Source organism: Artemia sp. Qi Xiang Cuo, chromosome 19 (genome assembly GCF_049724085.1).
Source record: "Artemia sp. Qi Xiang Cuo chromosome 19, ASM4972408v1, whole genome shotgun sequence".
Lineage (NCBI taxonomy): Eukaryota > Metazoa > Arthropoda > Branchiopoda > Anostraca > Artemiidae > Artemia > Artemia sp. Qi Xiang Cuo.
This window is the reverse complement of record NC_142812.1, coordinates 16069062-16092780: the sequence shown is the minus strand read 5'-3', so window position 1 is coordinate 16092780 and position 23719 is coordinate 16069062. Positions and strand designations below refer to the sequence as shown.

At 36.1% G+C, this 23719-nt stretch overlaps 1 protein-coding gene across 4 annotated transcripts in view; it reads left to right on the top strand.

Moving 5' to 3' along the window:
- Positions 1-23719, top strand: part of form3 (FH2 domain-containing protein formin 3) — a 205438-nt gene that overhangs the window by 129138 nt on the left and 52581 nt on the right. For all 4 annotated transcript variants that reach the window (XM_089105464.1, XM_089105460.1, XM_089105462.1 and 1 more), the window contains exons 7-11: positions 1704-1916; positions 5032-5260; positions 13609-13775; positions 16462-16709; positions 17950-18138. In XM_089105464.1, the coding sequence (XP_088961590.1) occupies positions 1704-1916; positions 5032-5260; positions 13609-13775; positions 16462-16709; positions 17950-18138 (1046 nt within the window). The remainder of the gene's footprint in view (positions 1-1703; positions 1917-5031; positions 5261-13608; positions 13776-16461; positions 16710-17949; positions 18139-23719) is intronic.

Below are 23719 nucleotides of genomic sequence, written 5' to 3'. Positions count from 1 at the left end.
TATATTTATATCTAGTATCGATAATATAAAACATAAGTTATATATAAGACATAACATAAAATAAAGTAATTATATTATGTTATATTATTTTATTATGTAATATACTATAATTACATTGTCATAAAGTCATTATTAATTAATTATATTATTATATAAACAGTAATTCTAAGTGTATAAAACATAATATGATAATATAAAGTACTAATATGATTCTATGCTCACAGACCGAGACTAAAATAAATACAACAGTTTTTACTGACATCATTCAGATTTGATGGATGCTTCTTTTGCTGGGGAAGATGTGAATAGGTGCATATTTAGAATGAATAGGTGGGATAGTAATTGAATTGAAGCACCTTAAATGGGTTAATAGTAACACCCTCATTAAATGAAAGCCACATACAGGGGCGGATCCAGGATTTTTTTTTGTGGGGGGGGGGGTAAAATATGTTAATCCGATAAACTTGTGTTAGGAGGAAGTTTATTTAACGTAAACTTGCGTTAATTAAGTAAATTACACTGCTTTAGACTACTTTAGGGGGCGCGCGCTCCTCTCGCCCCCCTCTGGATCCGACACTGGCCACATAGTTTTAAATAGATCTGAGGACGAAGGCGAATAACTACACCTGAGGCTAGGTTGCAATGTCAAGCTTTTTATTGTCTTCCTCTCGCCACAAGGCTATCAACGCCCCTGGTAATGCCCATGCACTGATTATTGTTTTATTCTATTTTCCGTTTATGCTCAATAATAATCCCCTATCATCAAGGGGAATCACGGGCTGAGTTGATGATGGTAACAACGACGAGTAAAAAGTAAAAATGAAAATTGACTCCTATGTTTATTGGAGCCCCTGTGCCATATGACACTGCAGCAGAGCCCAGGTCACATCAAGTAGTATGGGGGCTACTGATGCTCTTCTTCTGGATTTGGCTGTTAAAGGAGTTAAAGCGAAAGGTGTGTAAATCGACTCCAAGGACCCGATCTGTGGATGAAGGAAGACTGACAAAGTCGTCCTTTTTGGCCAACAATCTTGAGCTAAACAAAAACGGTTCCTCCTTGAATGGGACTGGAAGAGGTTGTAGGGAAGGATTTATTAGTAATTGGGGTACTTGTGTGATAAACCCCCTGCCGCTCATATAGTTCATTCAGTGATAATTTACAGAGCCGTTTTTTTTGTTAGTTTGTTTCTAATGAGCTGTGGTCAAGGTAGGGACAGAATAGTTCGAAAATATATAAAGAAGTCTATATATTTGCCATTTAGGGGGGAGGATGCCGGTAAAGTATTTGGACAGTGTGAAGTTAGAAAACAATTCTTACTACATAATATGCAGAATAATTGTACCTAGGCATGCAGACCCGCTATACTTTATCCCCCCCCAACCTAATGTGGAAATATATAGGCATATAGCCCAAATTTGTCTCTGAATTGTTTTATTTTTTCTCTAACTTCGGTATATATCATTGGGATTGAGCCTCAGAGAAACATATTAGCAGAATATTAGGTGTGGGGGGGGGGTATATCATACAAGTACCGTAATTGTGACTTCTGGGAACGGCGTAAAAAGCTTTGAATAGACTGATATGGATGAGGAGCGTGTGCGACAGTGTTGACCTCAGGAGACTTGGTGCCGCATTGAGTTGCTAGAAGTTGTACGTTGTCTTTGAATTACCGTTGTTTTCGCTTATATTTGTCTGTTTATAGGTTGCGGACACCCCTCAAGAGATGACATTTTTAAACATCCTGCAACATCTGTTGCGAATAGACATGCGTGAAAATATCAGTGACATGATATGGGACACAGCTGAAACTATGATACATAAAGTTACGCTTCTGGATTCAGTTGAGGAGAGACAAAAACTCATCAGAAGCACGTCTTATGGCAACATTTCAAATAAATTCGTTCCAAAATATAAGGTATTTGTTATGTTTTTTTTTCATATCTCTTTATATATCGCTTATTTCCTATATTTTTTCATAAGACTATACTGGGCATTAGTCCGCCATATGGGGGCTCCATGGTTGGGTGTATTGTTGAAGTACTCTGTTAAAGAAGTCTGTATTATTTCTCAGTTTTGTATTATCTTTTAATTTTCCGCCTATTTAATTGATTTCTAATTATATGTTTCTATATTTTTCTAATTCTTATGATTACTTTTTGTTAGACGTTTCCTCAAATTAAGGTTTATAGACTTCTTTGTTATTAACAAAACGTAATTTACATATTCACAAATTAAAGCTGAACTTTTTTTTGAACATAAGAAGACAAAACAAAAAACTGTAGAATGTTCTAAATTCAAAATCATTTTGTAATTTTGAAGTTTCATCTTTGTTAAGAAAAAGTAAAGGGTGCAGTTAATAAATGAAAGTAATTAATAAATTATTAATTAATTGATAAAATAAAAATAAGCTAAGGGATGTTAAAGCAGTCTCAGGTCCAGTAAAAAAAATCCCCCAACTTAGTATATTTTTCTTTCCGATTTCTTTAAATACGTGTGGCGCTTGCACACTTCTTTGTAACGTAAATTCAATATCCTCTTTTTACAGAATTACCCGAAATAGAGCTACTCCCCCCCCCTGTCCTCGAGAGTCTGTAAAATTCGATACATTTTTAACTGGTGTGGCGAAACTCTAGTAGTTGTACCGGAACTCAGAGGTTTAGTGAATATATGGAATTATTGCTCACAGAGTTTGTAATAATTTATTTTTTATTTATAATTTATCAAAACGCAGTAAGCTTTCACTTGTCCTGCATAATACAAATATCTAATAAAGCATGTGGAGTAACTAATAAAACTAAATAAATAAAATATATAAATAAAATAAATAAATAAACTAAATAAATAAATAAAAAAACTAAATTTTTACTATGATTGTTTATTTATTTTCTGTCCATGTTGGGTTTCATTAATTCTTTAATAATAATTTCTGGTCGTTTTGAATTATTGTAGGTTTTTATTTCTTCTGATCTGAAATTTAATATGGCCTTCACTTTTCTTCGAAAAACTTCTTTTTTGGAATTTTTTTTTTAAAAATTAATACTGGTAAGAATCCGACTGGGTAATAATTTATTCAATTGTACAAAATTTTTGAGAACATCTAACGTCCTCGGGAAGATAATTCTAGCGTTTGCATACTCGAGCAACAAGATCCTTAGGAACTCTACTTTCTGCCTGAATTGGGGATGAGGCACTACTACAGAGGTAGTTTTAGGGGAAGGACATAGGGGGCACTTGCCCCGGGCGCAGGATTGTAGTGGCGCAAATTCTCAAATAAATAATCTAGCGGTGAAAATCATTTTTTAATTTTGAAACCTTATCTTTATTAAAATAAAGTAAAGGATGCAGTTAATAAATGAAAATAATTAATAAATTATCAATTAATTGATTAAATAAAAATAAGTGAAACAGTTTTGAATATTGAAGTAATAAAAATTGAAATATTTAAATTATGATAATTAAATAATAAACTAAAAATTAATTAAACATAAATTATTAATTGAATAATTAACTGAAAGTAAGTTTGTTACTAAATGAAAAATTTTCAAAAATTTTGCCATAAACTTTTGTGGGATTCAGGGGGGGGGGTACTCATCATGATTTTCCCCTGAGCGCAAGAGAGACCAGAACCGCCACTGCATGACTACCTACTTTAACTCTGAGTTTTTCTAGTATGATATCAGTATTATCTGATAATACTGGTATCATATCATGATCTGATAATACTGATCAGATCATGATCTGATAATACTGATATCAAATAACGCAAATCCATAAAAAAGCAGATATAGGACCAACTTTATACTTCTTACACTTACAAATAAATGGTTTCATACATATTTGTATATATATATTTAATCGAACGCTTTAGAAGATCCAAAATAAATACCTTCAAAAAATAATCCACTGTCAGCCATTTTACAAAAATTATTGTTACTTCTAAACTTGTGTTTTTGAATAATGGTTTTCCTTCTTCTAACTTTGTGTTTAGCTTCACTCATAATCTATTATCTTCAAGGGAATTTCGAATGCAGATTACTAATATTTCCTCAAAAGTTCTACAAAGAGAAAAGTGTTTGCAATCGGGCTATAATGTATAAACTCCGACTTTTTACCTTTCTTGTTTAACTTTTTTTTTTATTAGAGTTATGTAGTTGAATTTATTGATATTGATTGTTGTAGTCGTTCGACCTCAGAGCTTTGTTTCTATTTTGACGGCTACTTCAAATTAACCCGCGAAAAATTCTCCCAAGAAATATCCCTACTACCCGCTCTTAATGCTTCCCCTTCATTAGGGAAAGGCGTCCATGAATAGAAAACATGATAATGCACTGAATCGATTTTTAATCTGAAAAATTAGTTTGAATACTGAATTAATGAAACTTAAATACCAAATTAACGAATACCAATGAATACCAATTGAATTCAAACAAATTAAATAATTCAAAAATCCCATTGAATACCGAATTAAATAAATGATTAAATTGTGCTTTTTATAAGTTAATTCAATTCAATTTAAAAAGCTTGTCAAATTTTAAACACAAATTCAACAGATTAGTTGAATTCTACACAATTACAACACAAATTCAACAGATTAGTCCCAACATTGTTGCAAGATTGCACAGCATCGTATTCAAAAGATTGTGCATACCAGATACTCTGTTGCAATATGGTTTACAGAGCATTTCAAATACTTGCTCTACTATTATTTTGCTCTACGCTGCCGGGCAATATATTGGTTGATGAGAACAAAATGAATAATGTTTTTCAGTGAATCTGCTAAGTCCACAGGCAAGTTTCTAGTAAATCAGCATGCAATTTGGGTAAAATATGGGATATTTTCGTAATACTTGCAAAATTATTGTAACATTTCGCAATTTCCAATTACATTCGGGATCCCCTCCGCCTGCTCAGCAAGAAGGGGTATAGACACTCCTTTGTATGGGTGTACACTTAAGTGTTCTGATCATCCATCATCTTCTATGTTGTTCGGTGGTGGCTAAGACAGTTTGATTTTTCTTTGTATTTTAAAGGGTGGCGAAACAAGATGTCTCTGTGGGTGTCATCGTGACGAAATGGGAAGACGAAAATCTTCGTTGACGAATAATGCTGCTTCACCTGGTCTCTTGTCACCAAGAGAAACGAGTCCATTGCCCCAACAAAGATCACCGGGACATTCACCTTTACCTGCCGGCTTGCCTCCTCCTCCAGGAGCTCCGCCTCCAACTCCTACTGGTTTACCACCGCCACCTCCACCACCAGGTTAGTATTATCGTATGGACATTTCGAGCGTACCTTACTCGATGACGTTTAAGTTTAAAAAGCAAGGCTTTCCAAAAGTCCAGCTTGTTCACTTAGATAACAGGAGTGATGAGTAGAGCTTTCTAAATCATTGTAAAGTGATTTCCTTTCTAAGTCACTTTTAAAGTTCAGCTCATTCACTTCAATCACAAGAGTGATGAACAGAAGTTTTTAGATTACTTTAAAGTGATTTTCTTTCTAAATCACTCATAAAGTTGAGTTTGTTCGCTTTGATCATAAGAGTGATGAGCAGAACTTTCTAAATACCTTTCTAAATCGCTTTTAAAGTCTAAATCGTTCACTTTGCCACTTGTATTTGTTTTTTTTTGTTATAGTATCTTATATTGCGTTATGTTTAGTATATCATGTTTATGTTATGTTTTATGTATTTATTTTAATTATTCAATCAATATGTTAAGGTTAATTATTTAGTCTAATCATGCAATTGGTGCTGGGTATAAATCTGATGGTCTGTTGGGTCTTGTTCGGCAGAATAAAAATTGCAAAGAAGGAAGGAGACTTCTAAATGGGAAATAAAAAAAGAAAAGAAATGAAAGAAAAAATAGAAAAGAAAGAAAGAAAGAAAAGGAGAATAGAAAATAAGGAGGAAAATTTTCACAGTGAAAATTTCAGTTACCATCTCACTGGCTGAATATCTTCTTATGAATTAACCCTAAGGTTTGAGCAGCTAAAGATTAAGCAGATTCAATTTTGAGGCATTTTTTTTTCTTTGGTGTCTGGCCAATTTTTTCTTTATAATTATTCGGCCTCTTCTGAGCTTAGAGTAGTTCTATCCAGTGAATCAAATAGAAAAACAGATTTTTTATTAATCTCACTCCCTCTACTTTCAATGATGCGGTACCAGCATCTTTAAATTCAAAAAATAAATAACTATTTTAAAGTTCCCCCTACACTTTAAGAACAAACAAGTTTAAAATATCTTCTTATGAATTAACCCTAAGGTTTGAGCAGCTAAAGATTAAGCAGATTCAATTTTGAGGCATTCTACAATCAGTTACCATTGCCGAAAGTATAAAATCATGGGGTATTCTTCCCAAATTACTCCCAAATACTCTAAATTCACCCTATCAAAACACTGTTTTTCAGACGGGGGGGGGGGAATAAACTGGAGTCTGGGGGCAAAATGGGCTATGGAGGGGCAGTTGCCTCACCCCTTCCCCATAGCAAATTACACCTCTGCTTTTCAGGCCCTGTAGATGAAACCAAGAGAGATGTACCCTGTTGTTTGTTGACAGCTATTGCACCAGTAGAATTCTAATATCTGTTGCACCAAATTTGTCTGCACAAGATTTTAATATTAACACAACTAATTGCAATTTATAATTTTTAACTTTAACAATCTAATTGCGCCATATTTTGATATTTTTTCCACAGGATTTAATTGCTCCATATTTTAATATCCATTGTACCAGAAGGATTTTAGTTCATATTGCACCGACAGCATCTCAATTTCTATTACACCAGTTTGTTTATACCAGATGTAAATATCTATTGCACAAAAAGTACTTTAATGTTTATTGCAGGGCTTCCTAAACTTTTTCCATTCATGACCCCATTTACGATTGCAAGTTTCCTGGCAACCCCATGTCAATATAATTGAAAGGCAAATAAATATTTTTTGATGATTCATTTATTAGGTAACAATATACATATACACATGGAAATATATAGTTTTAGAATTCGTTTAGAAACTGAAAAAATCTAAAATTTTAAAAATCTAAAATTTCTAAAATCTAAAATTTCTAAAGGAAAAACTTTAGTGAGATTGATGTGCCTATTTTTTATTGCATAACAGATTAAATCTTGGTGGGATGTTTGACACTGCTGGACATAAAAACTCTTCAACATTTTTTAGTGATGAATGATATTGGGGTTTGATATGTGTTAAAGCTCAGAAAGTTACTTCACATAAATATGTGCTGCTGAATGGCAGAAGAACATATAATGCCATATCTGCGATTGTGGGAAATTCAGTTCTAGTTGTGATCCAGAATTCAGTCAAGGCTTTTTTTGAAAATTGTAGTTTTAAGTATGAATCACTCGATAGCTCAGCAAATTCCTCTTGAGCTTTAAGTGGCATGTGATCAATCTCAATTAAGGCAATACAAAACGAATTTTGAATTCAAGCTACCTTTTTGAAATCAATATTTAATATAAAATATGTACGGAACAGTGTTTCTTGCGCTTTTAATTGATCTACAATAATTTTTGCAATAAAAGTTTTACAATGATTTCGGTACTTATAAAGAATCTAGAAACACAGCGAGAAGTGAATTTTCTTTAATGCTAATGGTTAAATATGATAAAAATAGGATAAAAATATAATAGTTCAGAAACAAATTTGGGTTATTTATTTTCACACTAGCGGGGGAGCGGGGGAGGGGAGGGGGGGTAAAGCATAGCATATATTGAATGCGTAACCTAACCTTTTTTTTATTCCAATATTCACGGCGCCAGGTACTTCAAAGTACTTGATATGCCGACATTCATTTACCTCTTTCAATGGCCTCGAGGTTTTGAATATCTATTAAGACTTCTTTTGAAGATGTTAACAGAGGGATTTGCTGGGAAAATATCCTCTGGAAGATCGTTCCAGATAGAAGTGCAACGCCGGATGAAGCTGTTCCTCAAGCACTCGGTTTTCGGCGTATCCTCCTTTAGATAATTGGACCGAGCTGTGTGCCTTAGTGTCTGCCTTTTCGGCCGGACAAAGGGGGGCACAATTCGAGAGAGCTCGTCTGAGGGAAGCGAATACATATACTTGTAGAAAACAGCCATCGACGCTACATCAAACCTTTTATTTATAGGCTGTAGCAATTCATGTGTAGAGGTGCAGCCCGCCCTATTTGCCCTATTTTGGATCTTCTGAAGTGGTGCCAACTGCGTTTTCGGAGCACCGGCAAATAGCGGGAATCCATATTCCGCTATGGGTCTGATGCAAGACTTGTAGAGTGGGATGATCGAGCTTGATGGAAGAAGGTTTTTGCAGCGAAGAGTAACTCCCAGCTTTCTGGCGCAGGAGGTTCTCACCCGATCAAGGTGGTTGTTCCAAGAGAGATCGGTGGAGAAATGAATTCCAAGTAGACGAAGTTCGTCAATTTTCTTTATAGCTTCATTTTTGAAGATGAAACTGGGGTGTTCACGTGGCACCTTTGATCGGGTAATTAGAAGCTCCTTTGTTTTCAATGCATTGAAGTTGATCATCCATGCATCAGGCCACTTTTCAATTTTCAAAAGATCCATCTGTAGGGAAAGGGAGGCTTGTGTTGGGTCTTCGTGTTTAGGGACGGCTGAGTGTGTCGTGGTATCGTCGGCAAAGTGATGCAGAGGGTTTGCAAGGTTGTCTCCCCTGTCGTGTATGTAGATAAGGAAGAGCGTAGGTCCCAAGCCCCAGCCCTAGGGTACCCCAGCTTTCACTGGTTATTCGCGGGAAATAAAACCCTCAAGAACAACCCACAGTGAACGATCGGAAAGAAAACTCTCAATCACTTTTAACAGGCATCCACGAACACCATACACACAGAGTTTCCTTAGCAGGCCACGGTGTCATATTCTGTCAAAAGCTTTCGCAATGTCGACGGATAGTAGCCTGATGGCGTATTCCGTTGCCACAAGTTCTATGCACTCCTGATACTGGGCCACTAGGCAGTCTAATGTTGAGCGTTTCCGGCGGAATCCATATTGGTGATCGCCTAGAATGTCATTTGATTCCAGGTACTGAAGAAGTGTTTTATTGGAGACGCTCTCGTAGACTTTGCCAACACAAGAGAGAAGGCTAATACACCTTTTGGAGCCCACGCTCGTTGGATCGCCATCTGGCTTTAGATTAGTTACAACATGGGCGGACTTACATGTTCGTGGGAAGGTTGGGGAGCAAAAGCACAACCGGAAAAGCAATGATAAGGGTCTAGATAGCTCGGCACTGCACGATTCGAAGACAACATTTGGTATGTTGTCAGGACCCGTGGATTTTGTCACATCCAGATTTCGCGGAATGCAAAGGATCTTGGGAGCAGAAAAGTTTAAGCGTTCCAGGACAGTGTTGGTTCGGTCAGAGAATTTTGGCACTTCTCTACCGTCATCGTCTAGATTCGAGAATTCGGCTAAAGCCTTAGCAAGAGCTTCAGCCTTTGCCGGTGGATCTTGTACCGCTGTCCGATTACTCTGGAGAGAACGAGGTACGGTCACCTTGGACAACGGTAAAGCCTCGGTGACAATTTTAAACCAACACTTTGCCGAAGTACGTTGAAGTTTGGTGGCGACTTTCTCTTTATACTGACGCCGGGACTATCGAATTGTTCGAACTGCATCTCTGCGTGCATTTATGAATGCACTTCTTTCTTCTTCGCTCTTCGAAAGTAGCCATCGCTTGTGTGCCTTTGGCTTTGCTTGGATTATCTTCTTACACTGGGCGTTGAACCAAGGTTTGTCCTTACTGGACACCTGGATCCGCTTTGAAGGGATATGCTTTTCGACAGAGTCAACTATGGCCTGCTGGTACTTATCTGCAGCTTTCTCTGGGCCTTCCAGGAGGAAGACTCTCCACTTCTGAGAAAAAAGAGTGTTTCTCAAACCGTCCCAATCACCTCTTTTGCATAGCCAGATTGTTCGTTCATGCTTTACTGGAGGTGGAATAGGTAAGTTTCCACGTGCAACGACGGCAACATGGTCACTGGTGAAAGCATGAGTGTCTACCTTAAAGGAGTCAGGGTGATCTGTAAGGAATAGGTCAAGACGAGATGATCCGTTTGGGCCGTGATACGTGTCGAAATCTACAAGTTGTTCCAGACCGTAAGAGAAAGATAGATCATACAAATCCGACCCTTCCCTATCAGTATTTTTGCTGCGAAGCCACACGCTATGATGGACGTTAAAGTCTCCATGAAAGATAATGGCAGACTTAGCGTACTTGCCCCGAATATATTCGAGGGAGGTTTCAAGGTAGCTGGTAATCTGGTAAGTTGGAGGGCTATACAAGGTACCGACAATAACGGATTTATTTGTGAGGGTCACTTTAACACACAGAGCTTCTTCGCCTGCTTAATCTGGTAGGCTATGTTCAGGCATGAGTAATGTATATGGCTCTGTATATAAACAGCGATACCTCCTCCTCCGTATTTAGCACCGTCAGTACGCTCTCGATCCCGCCTGAGGAGCGTGTATCCATGTATGGCAACCTCACTGCTCTGAATTTCTTGGTTTAGATTGGTCTCAGTGATGCACATGATAGATGGCTTGACCAAGTTCACTAAATGTAGGAACTGGTCAAACTTAGATATGAGAACTCGTGAATTGCAGTAGGCTACTGTAAACAAGTCCGTTTGGATGGTCGGTGGACGTGCTACAGGTCGTCGTCGAAATGGCTGTTTGGTCCGATGCTTTTTGTTGTTAATCATAACCAGGTAAAAGAAGCTTTGCCGGGTGGTTAGCCCAACAAAGCCCATAAATCCATTGCCATGCATCATTAGACGGGGAACGGTGCCACCTGCCACGCACCTCATTACCGCATCTTCAACATGGAGATGGTTCCCCATAATGGGTTAGGATTCGGCACAAGTGCCTCCCACCCAAGTACCTAACCCAACGTAGGTACCTTTTATTCCCCCTAAACCTCTTAAAAACTAAAGCTTAAATATAGTTTCCAGAGTGAGAAACCCTTTGTTTATACAGCGTCTCATATAAGTACCGGGTAATGCCTATCTATATTCGCAATACAATTCTGGCGTGTTTCCTGGATTCACAATAAGTACCATGATTTTTCCCGATTGTAAAATTGTCGACACTGAAAAATATTTCAAACGATTTTTTTTCGATCCCCTATTTCACAATATTAATACTTCAAATACAACATTCAATTTGATATTTGAAGTAAATATACTGCAATTTTTTCCTTGACAAGACAGGTTGAGGTTGTTTTATTTTGCAAAGATATCTGGCAAACAACACAGCTCGAATAGCCATAAGTCGTTTTGAAGAAAAGCAGCAAGTTCTCATTTTCGTTCGGTTAAGAATATTTCAATTCTGTCTTTTAATAATAATAATCTTCCTAAATGTTGACCTCTTGACAACCAACTTACTTCTGCATGTAATAATAAAGTTGTATAGATGGAATCCATATCCTTACAAGATTTGAAAATAAGTGACTGTTAAGGGCATGGCTCCGAATAAAATTTATAATCTTAACAGCATTCTGAAGCACATCCTTCAATTATGGTGGTAAATTTTTTTGCGGCAAGGGCCTCTCGGTGAATAAGGCAATGAGTAAAATTTATATGGTCATAATGAGTAGCTTGAAAAAATGATTTGAAACCAATGTTTTTGCACGTCATCGCTCTTGGACCAACTGTGCATATTCCACGGCAATTTTTCCATTCTAGGCCTTCAGTCTTTAAAAATTAATCAACTTCACAATATACGTCTTTTCCTGTAGTATGTTATAAATATTTGACTTTAATTTTTAAATATTTGACTTTAAAATCTCTTGCGACCCAATGATTTTGCTACGCGACCCCATTTTGGGTCGCGACTCATAGTTTAGGAAGGCCTGGTTTATTGCATAGATTTGTTTTTACGTCCAAGTTTTTGAACTAGATTTTGTATTAAAAAAAATTCGACATATATTTTACCAATAACATTTTAAAATCTATTGCATCATTATGCTTATGTATATTGCACCGCATTTGTTTAAACTACACTATAGTACCTCTAACTTAATTTCCGTAATATTTTAAAATCTTTTGCACAAATAGCCTTTTGATACCTATTATGCTTATAGAATTTAATATCTATTGCAAATGTGCCGCACCAGCTTGGAACTTCAGTATTGCCACTAGCATTTCCACCCTCATTCAAAGCCGTATGCGTTTCATTATCAATAAAATAAGTAGATGGCTCCTTTTTTATTCCTCCTTTATTATTAAGGATCTAGTCAAGATCAAACCCAGGGAATTAGGCAACGGAGTCACTTGAATATGTCATCATCTTGTATATGAAGATACAGTTTTCGTCAAAAATTGTATTTTTACTATTATATTTTTTTACTTATATATATTGCAATTTTCTTTCAAAAGAGCATTGAAAAAGCTCTCTGTGATATTCCAGTGCCCCGCTAGCTTGATTTACCTTGACTTATTCCTCCTGATGGGAATTTAGCGTAGAGAGAGATGTGACTCTTCGCCTCCAGTCCGAATGGTCCTATGCAAGCATCACTGTTTCTTGGAAATCATTATCAGTCATAGAGAGGTACTGGGTAAGGCTGTTTCTCCATCTCAACCAGGGCCTCCTGCGGGGGAGCCTCCAGTCATGCGCAGAGGGATTAAACTTGTGTCTGGTGACATGCCGACTAAATGGCCGAACCAAACAAGGGTTTATGTGGCGATCCGAGGAGACTTGGGGGATCTAATTTGCTAGCACCAGCGGTCGGGTATTTGTGACATAATCTTACCACCTGGCCCCTTTGATGTGACTCAAGAACATGGTTTGGGCTACATCTATGGTATTACGAACATAAGTAGCAGCCGGCATAAGTAGCAGCATCGTAGAGAATTCGCATTTTTGTTCATCGGCTAATACTAGGTTTTGACCACGTGGAACGGCATAATCGTGCCACGATTGACATTAGCGGTGAAAAAAAAATTTTCATTTCGATTTGGTACCATTTTTTGGGATTTTCAGGCTATCTCTCCAAACTCCCGTAAATTTGTTTTCTCAATAAAGTTTAAGTATTAAGATGAATCAAAATCGTAGTTACAATTGTTGAATCAGCTTCAAATGGCATTTTTTTTCACTTGACAGTTTAACCTTTTTACTACCGCTGAACTTCGTTCTTTACTATGCTGTAGCGATTGCTGCAACCATGATAGTGGTCTAGCTTTTTTTTTGTCATATCTTAACGAATTATCGGTCATGTGATCCGTATGTCCGAAACTCGACTACCGAAGGTCGTCCTTCAGTGGCAGCCACGTGGTACCAGAAGAAGAGGACGCCCAAAAATACCCTACGACGCAGCTACCGGGCTGACCTCGCAAACCTCAATGCCTCAATCCAACCTGAATGGGAAGATGTATGGGCGGCTGCCGCAATGAGCGATGACTGGTGACTCTTCTTGGATGCCCTAAGCGCCTCTGGAGGCACAGGAGGATCTAAAGTAAGGTCTCAATGAATTATAATGACCTCTTGATGGCATCATCTACTGTCTAAGTATCAATAGGTTGAGAAATGACAAATAACCTTTGTAAATACTTTTAGCTTTAAATGGTCGTTTTTTTATTGTTTATGCTTTATTCTAGGCTGTGGTCCACCCCCGGCTCCACCTTCAGGAGTTCCGCCAATACCATTACATAAATTGCCACCTTTTTCATCACCAGAAATAAAAATCAAGCTTCCACAGCAGAATATACCCAAGCCAAAGGCAAAGATGAAGACATTTAATTGGAACAAACTTCCTGATTCAAAGGTGTGTTGTCTACTTTTCAGTTTCGTTCTTTTATGCGTTTTACAGTTTCATTTCCTCTTCTCTTTTCTTCTTTAGTGGTTTGAAGGAATTTGTATTTCACTTATTCCTCGGTTTTGCAATTCACGAAAGAACTTAATAGAACAATTTAATAGGCCTCTTTCAATATGGACACAATATTCTGAAAATTCGAAATTGAATTTTTTGATTCAGTTGTTGTGTAGTTGTGAAATTTTTAAGATTTGACAAATTGTCAAATTGTTGTCTTCTTTTCACTTTTGTTCTTGTATGCTTCTTAATCCATTTTTTTAGTATTTTGAAAGAATATTTACTTATCTTATACACTGATTCTAGAATTCATAGAAAAATTTAATACAAGAATCTCAGAAGCTTCATTTATTGCATTCATCATAATCTAGAAATTACATCTTTGTTAAACTGTTGTAAATTTGTCAATTTGTTTAAAGTTGTCAAATGTCAAATTGTCAAATTTTCGTCTTCTTTTCATCTTTGTTCTTTTATATTATTTTCATTTGTGGGCTCCTATGCCTAGTAAAGTAGAGTAAAGTAGTATGTAGTAAGTAGTAAGTACAGTATAGAAAGTAGTAGGGTAGTGAGCATAGTAGTAAGTGTAAATAGAGTACTAGAGTAAAGAAATTAAAGTAGTATGTAGTAAGTACAGTATAGAAATTAGTAAGAGCAGTGAGTTCTTTATACTTTTATTTGTGTGCACCTATGCCTAGTACAATATTAAGCAGGTTCTAATGTCATTTATTGAAAAAAAAGGAAGAAATTGAAAAAAAAGAGCATACTTTAATAGGCCTTATGTTACGTTATTTAATCTTACGGAGCAAAATCACTCCTTAACGTAGGCAGTGTCAAGTAGACTCCAGCTACGATAGAATTTTACATCAAATAGGTTTATGTCACGGTGTGAAAAAATCAATATTGCAGAAAAAAAAATTTCTTGATGAGTAATTGATAAATTTGAAAATAAATAAATTAACTATCCCTAGAAAGTCTTTCACGCTTAATCAGAGCTCCAATTTCCATTTCACATTTTCGGTTTGTGAGTATTTTGCGGATGATGATTGTGATGACTTTAAACGATGATAAATTTTATGAATTTTTGGTTAGCCTAGTGTGAAAGGACTTTTTAAGTGCGCAACGTAATACCTAACGCAGCGTAACTTAACTACTTCGTCTAGAAAATTACGTACACACTGTGAAAGCGGCTTAGCACTATCGTACCATACATAATAAACACAATATTTATTGCAATTCAAGCTACTGAAATTACTTATGACAGGGATGATTTTAAAAGTTAATTATGATGCTTTTATAAATTTCGTGTTATTTTAGTATAAAAGGACTTGCTCGAAATTAAAAAGCAAATATTAATGTAACATACACACTTGGCATATAAGATTACGTACGTAGTGCGAAAGCCACTTAATATTATCGTATACATACATATTAGACATAGTTTGTCTTTCTGTCTGTCTGTCCTTAATGGATTACTACATTGTTCGTTGAAGTTGGGTTAATTTGTGAAGTTGTGTTGAAGTTGTTCGTTGAAGTTGTGATTGTTCGTTGTTCGTTGTGATTGTTCGTTGAAGAAGTTCATTGTTCGTTGAAGTTGTGAAGTTGGGTTAATCCTAATGAAATATACCCAAACATGATGATAACATAATGCTTTAGAAAACAAAATTATGGAAACTATGACAAAGAATTATGGAAATTTTATTTTGAATTTCCAAAGAATTATTTCCAAATAATTATGGAAATTATCGTCAAAAAACTTTAAGAGGTTGTTGAGTGCACTCTTGCAAAGGTATTAGGTATAAAATTCCCCCCCCCTTTCCCGAGCCCTCTTAATTATTTTCCTGCCGACTGAAATTAGAGACTCCTCAACACAAATTCTTGACAGCTCATTCTGGTCATATTATTCATGTTTTCTTGATATTTAAGCAAATTATTCAAATAATTTTTAAATTTAAAAATTCCATCGTTACTTTAAATACAGCTAAAATTTTTCAGATAGGAACTGTTGGTGGGGAATTTTCCGCTGGGAGGAATTTTCGTGAGGATAGAATTCTCGAGAGAGGGAATCCGCAGGGGAGGATTTTTCATAGTGAAGTGAGTTTGATTTGCATATCTTTTTCCAGTTCTTTGTATATGCAATACAAATGAATTAATTTAGCAATTTATATCAATGTACGATAAAGGGCCACTTTATTCTTTCTGGGATTAATTCTTTTGTGGGAAGCTTGACGTTCAAAAAAAGAAAAGCATGAAAAAGCATGACGTTGAAAACGGGAATTTCCCAATGAATAAGAATTGTCGGGGGGGGGGGGATTTTCGAGGGTGGGGGATCTCGGGGATGGAGCATTTTATGGTGGAGATTCTCCACGGGGGAGGGGGTGGTTCGGGGGATAATTTTCCACGAGGGAATTTTTAAAATATTTTTAAATTTAAAAAGACGTTTTTTATTAATACGCAGGGGGAATTTTCCACGGAAGAGAACATTTTCTGCGGGAGGATTTTCCACCGAAGAATTTTCATAGGGGGGGGGGGGATTTGTTTCATTTTGAAATCACAGCAATGCGCGAAGGGAAAGCTAGTTTAATAGTAGAAAATTAATAGTAATTTGCCCAATAATTTCTAATAAAAAGTGGTTGTCTTCTAGGTTGTGAACGGTAGGAATGTTTGGACTTTGGCTGCAGAAAACCACAAAGAAGCTGCCAAGGACTTGGACTGGAGTGAGATGGAAGGACTTTTCTGTCAGCAATCCGCACTCCCTCAAAATGTTCGTCTTGATCCGAACGCTCCTCCTCGAACACCAGACGCGGAGCGAAAGAAGAAGGAGCAGGAAATTATGCTTCTTGATGGGAAACGTAGCTTGAATATTAATATTATTCTAAAGCAATTTAGAAGGTACAGTCACGTTTGGTATTCTCTGGAACTCTTACATACCTGTTCTATGTATTTTTTTTATATAAATCATTTATTTTTTGTCCTTTTTGTTTTTTATGTCCGTTTTATTATTTTTCTTTTTTATTGTCTTTATTATTTGTATTTTGTCTTATTTTATTTTTATTTTCCATTATACATTTCTTCTTCTTCCTCTTCTCGTTTGGATTAATATGGAGATGCTTTCGCATAATGTCATCACCGAAGTCAAATTCTAAGACCTGCAGTGTGTTGCTACTGCTGGGTTTCACCTGCGGATCCCTGTTTATCAAGCTGAGATCGAACCTGCGCAACTACAGGACTCAAAAAAAGCTTTCTTGAAATTTGTTATTCGGTGGTGCTATCTAAACCTTGCATAAAATTCGCTTTAAAGGTGGCCCTAGCTCTATTTCTATAAAGCAACTGGAGTTTCGCACTTCTCAAATATTATTCTAGTCCTGAAATTTATTGAGTAATTTATCTTAGCTTACGATTTGAATGACTCATTTGAAAATAGTTCTTTACTTTTTGGCTTAAATAGAAAAAATTCCTGACTTTGGGGGAAAATCCGTAAAAATTTTAACTTTTAATTTTTGGAAAAATCCTTAAAATTTGTAGACTTTTCGACTCTGGTTTGTTTTCTTTGTGGAACTTTTAATTAACTGTCTTAATTTTATTAATTTTATTAAATTTAATTAATTAACAATCTTAATTTTATCTATTTAATTTTATTTTATTCTTTTTTTACAAGCATGCTTTTTATTTCCATTGGCGGTAGTTTGGTTTTAAAATTAGCGTAAGTGTAACGGATGGGCAAAAAGATCTTTTGCAATCTGTCATATTTCGTCCGTAATTCGGGGCCTACCCGTTTTAGCCCTTCTTTCCTTATAGCCCTGGAAAGTGGGTGTTTCAAACTAGGTATTAGAAATTTGGAGTGTATGCATATTATAAAGACTGAGGAGTCCATAACCATATTCGCTAATAGAATAAGACCGAGCTTTCACTGTAGTTTTAATCAATGTTAAGCGATACAATATTGAATTTTGTTCCATGCAGCAGGTGGGTATAATATATGTGCTGATTGCCCGACAACAAGGTTTTGTTAAGATATGTATTTATCGCTATGGACGGTAGTATTGAGGAACTATGCAATATTGAATTTTGTCACAGTTTTAATATTTCCTACTGCAAAATTTGTTTATATAAGTGTATATACTTTTTCCAGCTCAAATGATCAAATACTCCACTTAATTAAGACTGGAGCACATGACGAGATTGGAGCGGAGCGTTTGAGAGGACTGTTAAAAATATTGCCGACGAACGACGAAGTGGAGGCTCTGAAATCTTTCGACGGGGATCACAATAGACTAGGAAGCGCGGAAAAATTCCTTCTTCAGCTAATAGCTGTCCCGAGGTAAGTTGACGTAAAGATAAAGGATAAGGAGCAGAAAAGACGTAATTCAGAATTAGGCAAAATAACGAAAATTGAATATTCAAAGAAAACAGCCCGCGTTAAAAAAAAACAAAAAACACGAAAATTTGCCATAACTAAAGAACTTAAAAGTGATTGCCTGCTACTGAAAGAACCTTAAAATGATTTGTAGTCCCTTGAAATCAATTCTGATTAAAGTATATAAAAGCAATTAAACATCTATAAATAAATACTAACGAGTTTAAAGAAACTAAAAAATCTAGAGAAATTAAAAAATATTTAGAAATTATTTAGTTTAATTCTGGTTAAAGTACATAAACTATTTCTAGTATGGTAAGAAATTAACGATGAATGTGACCTTCAATAGAACTTAAAAATGATTTCAGGAAATCAGGTAACGGAATCATCAAATATGACATCATACCCTAGAGAAGCAACTTTTCAGGAGATACGTGTGCTGCACTATCATTGGCAGCGCAATAGCGCTGCCTAAGTAAAGAACGATGTTGGCACAATGTATTATTTTTTTTTTCTCCATACCAGGGCACTTCGTATCGAAGGAGTTGTCGTAAAAACTTCGAAAAGGGCTCATTCGATTGGAAATTGGAGTGGCTAGTGCCCTTTTTAATAGTCAAAAGTGATAGGAGGGTAACTAGACCCCCACCCCCCGAATTCCCCCAAACACATCCCGTCAAAATTTTGAGATAGCCATTTGTTCAGCGTAGTTGATTTCCAGATAGAATATATATTTTTGTGGAAGACACTCCCACATAACCCTCGGGGCAAGGGTTTTAAGTTATGCCCTGAGGGCATATAAGAAAAATGTTGGCACAATGTATTATTTATTATTTTTTTCCTTTAGAGCAGGGCACTTCGTATCGAAGAAGTTGATTGGAAATCCAAAGGGCTAGTGTCCTTTTTAATAGTCGAAATTGGTTGGAGGGCAACTAGCCTCCCCCCCCCCCCGCCCACATTCCCCCAAACAAATCCAATCTAAATTCTGAGATAGCCATTTTGTTCGGCGTAGTTGATTTGCAGATAGAAAATATGTTTTTGAGGAGGAGACTCCCCCATAACCCTCGGGGCAAGGGTTGTAAGTTATGCCCTTGGGGCTTATATGTTATTTATATAAAGCTTTGTATTTGAAACTTCAAAAAGGACTCATTTAATTCGATATTGAATTGGCTAGTTCCTTTTTCAGTATTATAAAACAGCTGGAGGGAAACTAACACCCCTTGCGTGCCGACCATTTCCCCAAACACATCCAATAAAAATTTTGAGATAGCCATGTTATTCAACGTAGTAGAGAGTTTTGGAAATTATGTCTTTTAGGATGATAATCCCATCAGAGCCCTCAGTGCAAGGATTGTAAGTTATGCCCTGGAGGCATATAAGGTTTATATAAAAGTTGTTGTATAAATCATAGGCAGCGCGATTGTGCTGTCTATGTAAAGAACGATGTTGGCAGAATGTATTATTTTTTTTTTCCATACCAGGGCATTTCGTATCGAAGGAGTTGTCGTAGAAACTTCGAAAAGGGCTCATTCGATTGAAAATTGAAAGGGCTGATGCCCTTTTTAATAGTCGAAAGTGATTGTAGGGTAACTAATCCTCCCACTCCCACTCTCCCACGCCCACCCTCCTATTTGCCCATTATGTTTAAAAACTAGATGTTGCCTTAAGATTAAATCAAAATGCATTGTGTAAATGCTAATTCTCAATAAGGCATCTCAGCAGTATCCCAAGAACGACTGAGGGTATTATGTTCAAACTTTCGGGGCTACTCTCTTCTTCTACAGACGGGGCTACTCTCTTATGTTCAACTCTTTCGGGGCTACAAACTTCTCTTAAAATTTAACCAAATCAAAGTAGCGTAAATGTATCCAAGCTATCAAAGAAAGTAAACAGATTTTTTTGCGAATGGTATCAAGTTTTCCATTCAGGTTAACTAGAGGAAGTATGAAACTAAATTAAACACTACGATTTGTGTCCAAGTTTTTAAAAGAGTGAATGTTGTTAGAAATTGCTGAAAATCTTTCTCCTGCATATAAATAGCAGGCCAAACTATAAAGTATTTAAAAGACGAAAAGGTCTGAATAGTTATTTTCTTTTCTCATGAAGAAACAATGCAAGAACAAAATGAACAGAAATTAATTAAAAAAAAACTTTTTCTTCGAAATAAGTTTTTCAAAGAGAATACAAGAAGTCCGTTAAACCAAAAATTAGCAAAAATGAAATAAAGAAGTCTAAAAGCGTGAAACTAACCTATATCAGCATCGATAAGTAAATGGAACCAAAAACGAACAGAAATTACAATAAATAACCGAGTCAAACTCAAAACGAGCAGAAATTACCCTAAGTTGGGCGCGAAACCCCTATGGCTCCCCAAGGCCAGAACAAAATTCGCACTTTACTGAAAAATACAAATGAATGTGCGTTGTCAGTTTAATATACATATACTGATATTTAGTAATCAAAATGTTAATATTATTTGATTTATTAAAGTTATAAAAGTATAAGCCACCATACTAAAGTGTGTTATAACACGTTAGTCATCACCGAGCTACTCAGTTCTTCCACTTTTCAATTTGAATTTTCCCTATTTTCATATCAATTTTTGCTAAAATTCCTCGTCTCTAGGTCGGATTTCTCCCTATTTTTCTGCCTAGAAAAAAGGAATATTCTGCATTAGATGTCACAATGCTTTCAATCTCACTTGAATTAATGACAGTTCAATTTTGAATTACCACCATTTAAATAAAAAAAAAAGTTTTTTTTAACTGAAAGTAAGGAGCGACATTAAAACTTAAAACGAACAGAAATTATTCCGTATATGAAAGGGGTTGTCCCCTCCTCAGCGCCTCGCTCTTTACGCTAAAGTTTTTTATTGTTTTAAAAAATAAAGTTGTGAGACAGAGTCAAACTAGTGTAAAGAGCGAGGCGTTGAGGCGGGGACACCCCCTTCCATAGACGTAATAGCTTCTTTCCGTTTTAAGTTTTAACGTCGCTCATTACTTTCAGTTAAAGATAACTTTTTTTTATTTAGTTTTTAAATGTTTTTGAATTAAGCCAGCTTTGAACTTGCCTCACCGTTAATGAATAACCAAAACGAAATTTGCATATTAATTTGACTTTTTTTGGTTAAATGGCTTCCTATAAAGTTGTACAATTTTATTTGCGAACGTTTTCAATTGAAATAAATACATGTAATTTGGAGGTTATCTTAGTTAACAATGTTATATATTCAAAAATTTTTAGTAGGTAAATTAAGGGGTTTACCCCCTAATTAATGCCTCACTCTTTACGCTAAACTTAGAATTTTGCTCCAATTCCTTATGATAGACCTCTTAATCACAAAGGCCGTTAATTAGAATAAATAGCTCTTATGAAATTACTAAAAAATAAAATTAGCGTAAAGATCGTGTTAGACTAGGGGGCAAACCCAATCATATACGTAATAATTTCTGTTCGTTTTAAGTTTTGAAGTGCTCCTTACTTTCAGTTGAAAAATTTATTTTTTTTACCTAATTCCTGATCGTTTTTTTTTTAAATAATGCTGAGAAATCCGGTGCCCCCTTCATGGCAATGTTCCTTCTCCCATGAAAACTTCCTCCATTGGAAGATCCTTCCAAGTAACATCCGTTCCCCTCCCCCCCCTCACTACCAGAAAAATCCCCTCTGAAAATGTCTGTATGCTTCCCAATAACCAATACTATCGGTCATAGCTTGCAGCCCTTCCCCTGGGGACTGTTGGGGGATTAATCATCCTCAAAGACATAGTTATTATATTTTCGACCATTTTGAATAGAAGGGCTATCTCAAAATTTTGATCGGGTGACTTTGGGAAAAATGAGCATGGGAGGGGGCCTAGTTGCCCTCCATTTTGTTTGTTACTTAAAAAGGGCACTATAACTTTTAATTTCCGTTCAAATGAGCGCTCCTGCGATATTCTAGGACCACTGGGTCGATACGATCACCCCACGGGAAAAGGAAAAAACAAAAACAAAAAAAAACAAATAAACACGCTTCCGTGATCTTTCTTCTGGCAAAAAATAAAAAATTCCACATTTTTGCAGATAGGAGCTTGAAACCTCTACAGTAGGGTTCTCTGATACACTGAATCTGATGGTGTATTTTAAGGTTCTATGGCTTTTTTAAGGTTCTAAGACTTTTAGAGGGTGTTTCCCCCTTTTTTCGAAAATAAGATAAATTTTCTCCGGCGCGTAACTATTGATGAGTAAGACTAAACTTGATGAAACCTATATATTTGAAATCAGCATAAAAATCTGATTATTTTGATGTATCTATTGGTATCAAAATTCCTATTTTTTAGAGTTTCGGTTACAATTGAGCCACGAACTGTTAGTTATCACGAACTGTTTGATTTAACTTATGAGAGTTTAATTTAGACTTCCACCAGTCGACACAAGAGACATTGCCTTAGCCCTTATTAGCTCTTTAAACCTAGATAATGTTACTGAAAGTGAATACGACAACAGCAAAAATGTGACTTCTGATATATACCTAGCAGTTGATAATAGATACAAGCTAAATAGCACATCAGGGACTGTGACTTCTTACTCATTGTTTGGGGAGTGAATCGAACAAAAAAATAAATAAAGAGATACTGACTTGCTTGACTGCAGTATGTCTAATGAGGGGCTTATATATGCTAACGGAAGATTCCTGTATATGTATATCGAAAACGCATATATTGTCTGTTACGGTGTATGTAAAAATGCAAAACATAAGGAAGCAAAACCAAAACAAATGTCACTGTTTTTTATGTCACTTAGGGATTAATAGCGAAAGGCAGGCGTTTCTGAGTTCAATTACCACAGAAGGAGCCCCCCCCCTTCCTGAAATAAAACTCCGGTTAAGTACTGCTCGGAGTGATATTGACCCATGCTGGTCCAGCAGAGTATATAAAGAATACTTTGGAGTTTGAACTCCTCCCTTCCACTGAAATACGAAGAATTTAGGAATGTGTGCAATTAATCCCTATGCATTCCCAAGGCCAGAACATAATTTGCACTTTACTGAAAAAAATCCAAACACATCCAATCAAAATTTTGAGATAGCCATTTTGTTTAGCGTAGGCTAGTTGATTTCCAGATATAAAATCAGTTTTTGAGAAGGACACTCCCCCACAACTCTCAGGGCAAGGGTTTTAAGTTATGCCCTGGGCGCATATAAGGTTTATATAGAAGGCGTTACCGTAAAAACTTCAAAAAAGGCTAATTCGATTGGAAATTCAAAGGCTAGTGCCCTTTTTAATAGTCGAAAGTGATTAGTAATATTTTTTGTTGTTGTTGTTGTTTAGACCAGGGCACTTCGTATCGAAGGAGTTGTCGTAGGAACTTCGAAAGGGGCTCATTCGGTCGAAAATAGAAAGAGTTGATGCCATTTTTAATAGTCGAAATTGATTGGAGGGCAACTAATCCCACTTCGTGCTAAGTAATTTGCAACCTACAGAGAATAGGCTAATGCCCCTATATTTACCACATGCTTTACTATGCTTTACTCCTTATGCTTTACTATGAATAACCAGACCGTTATCACC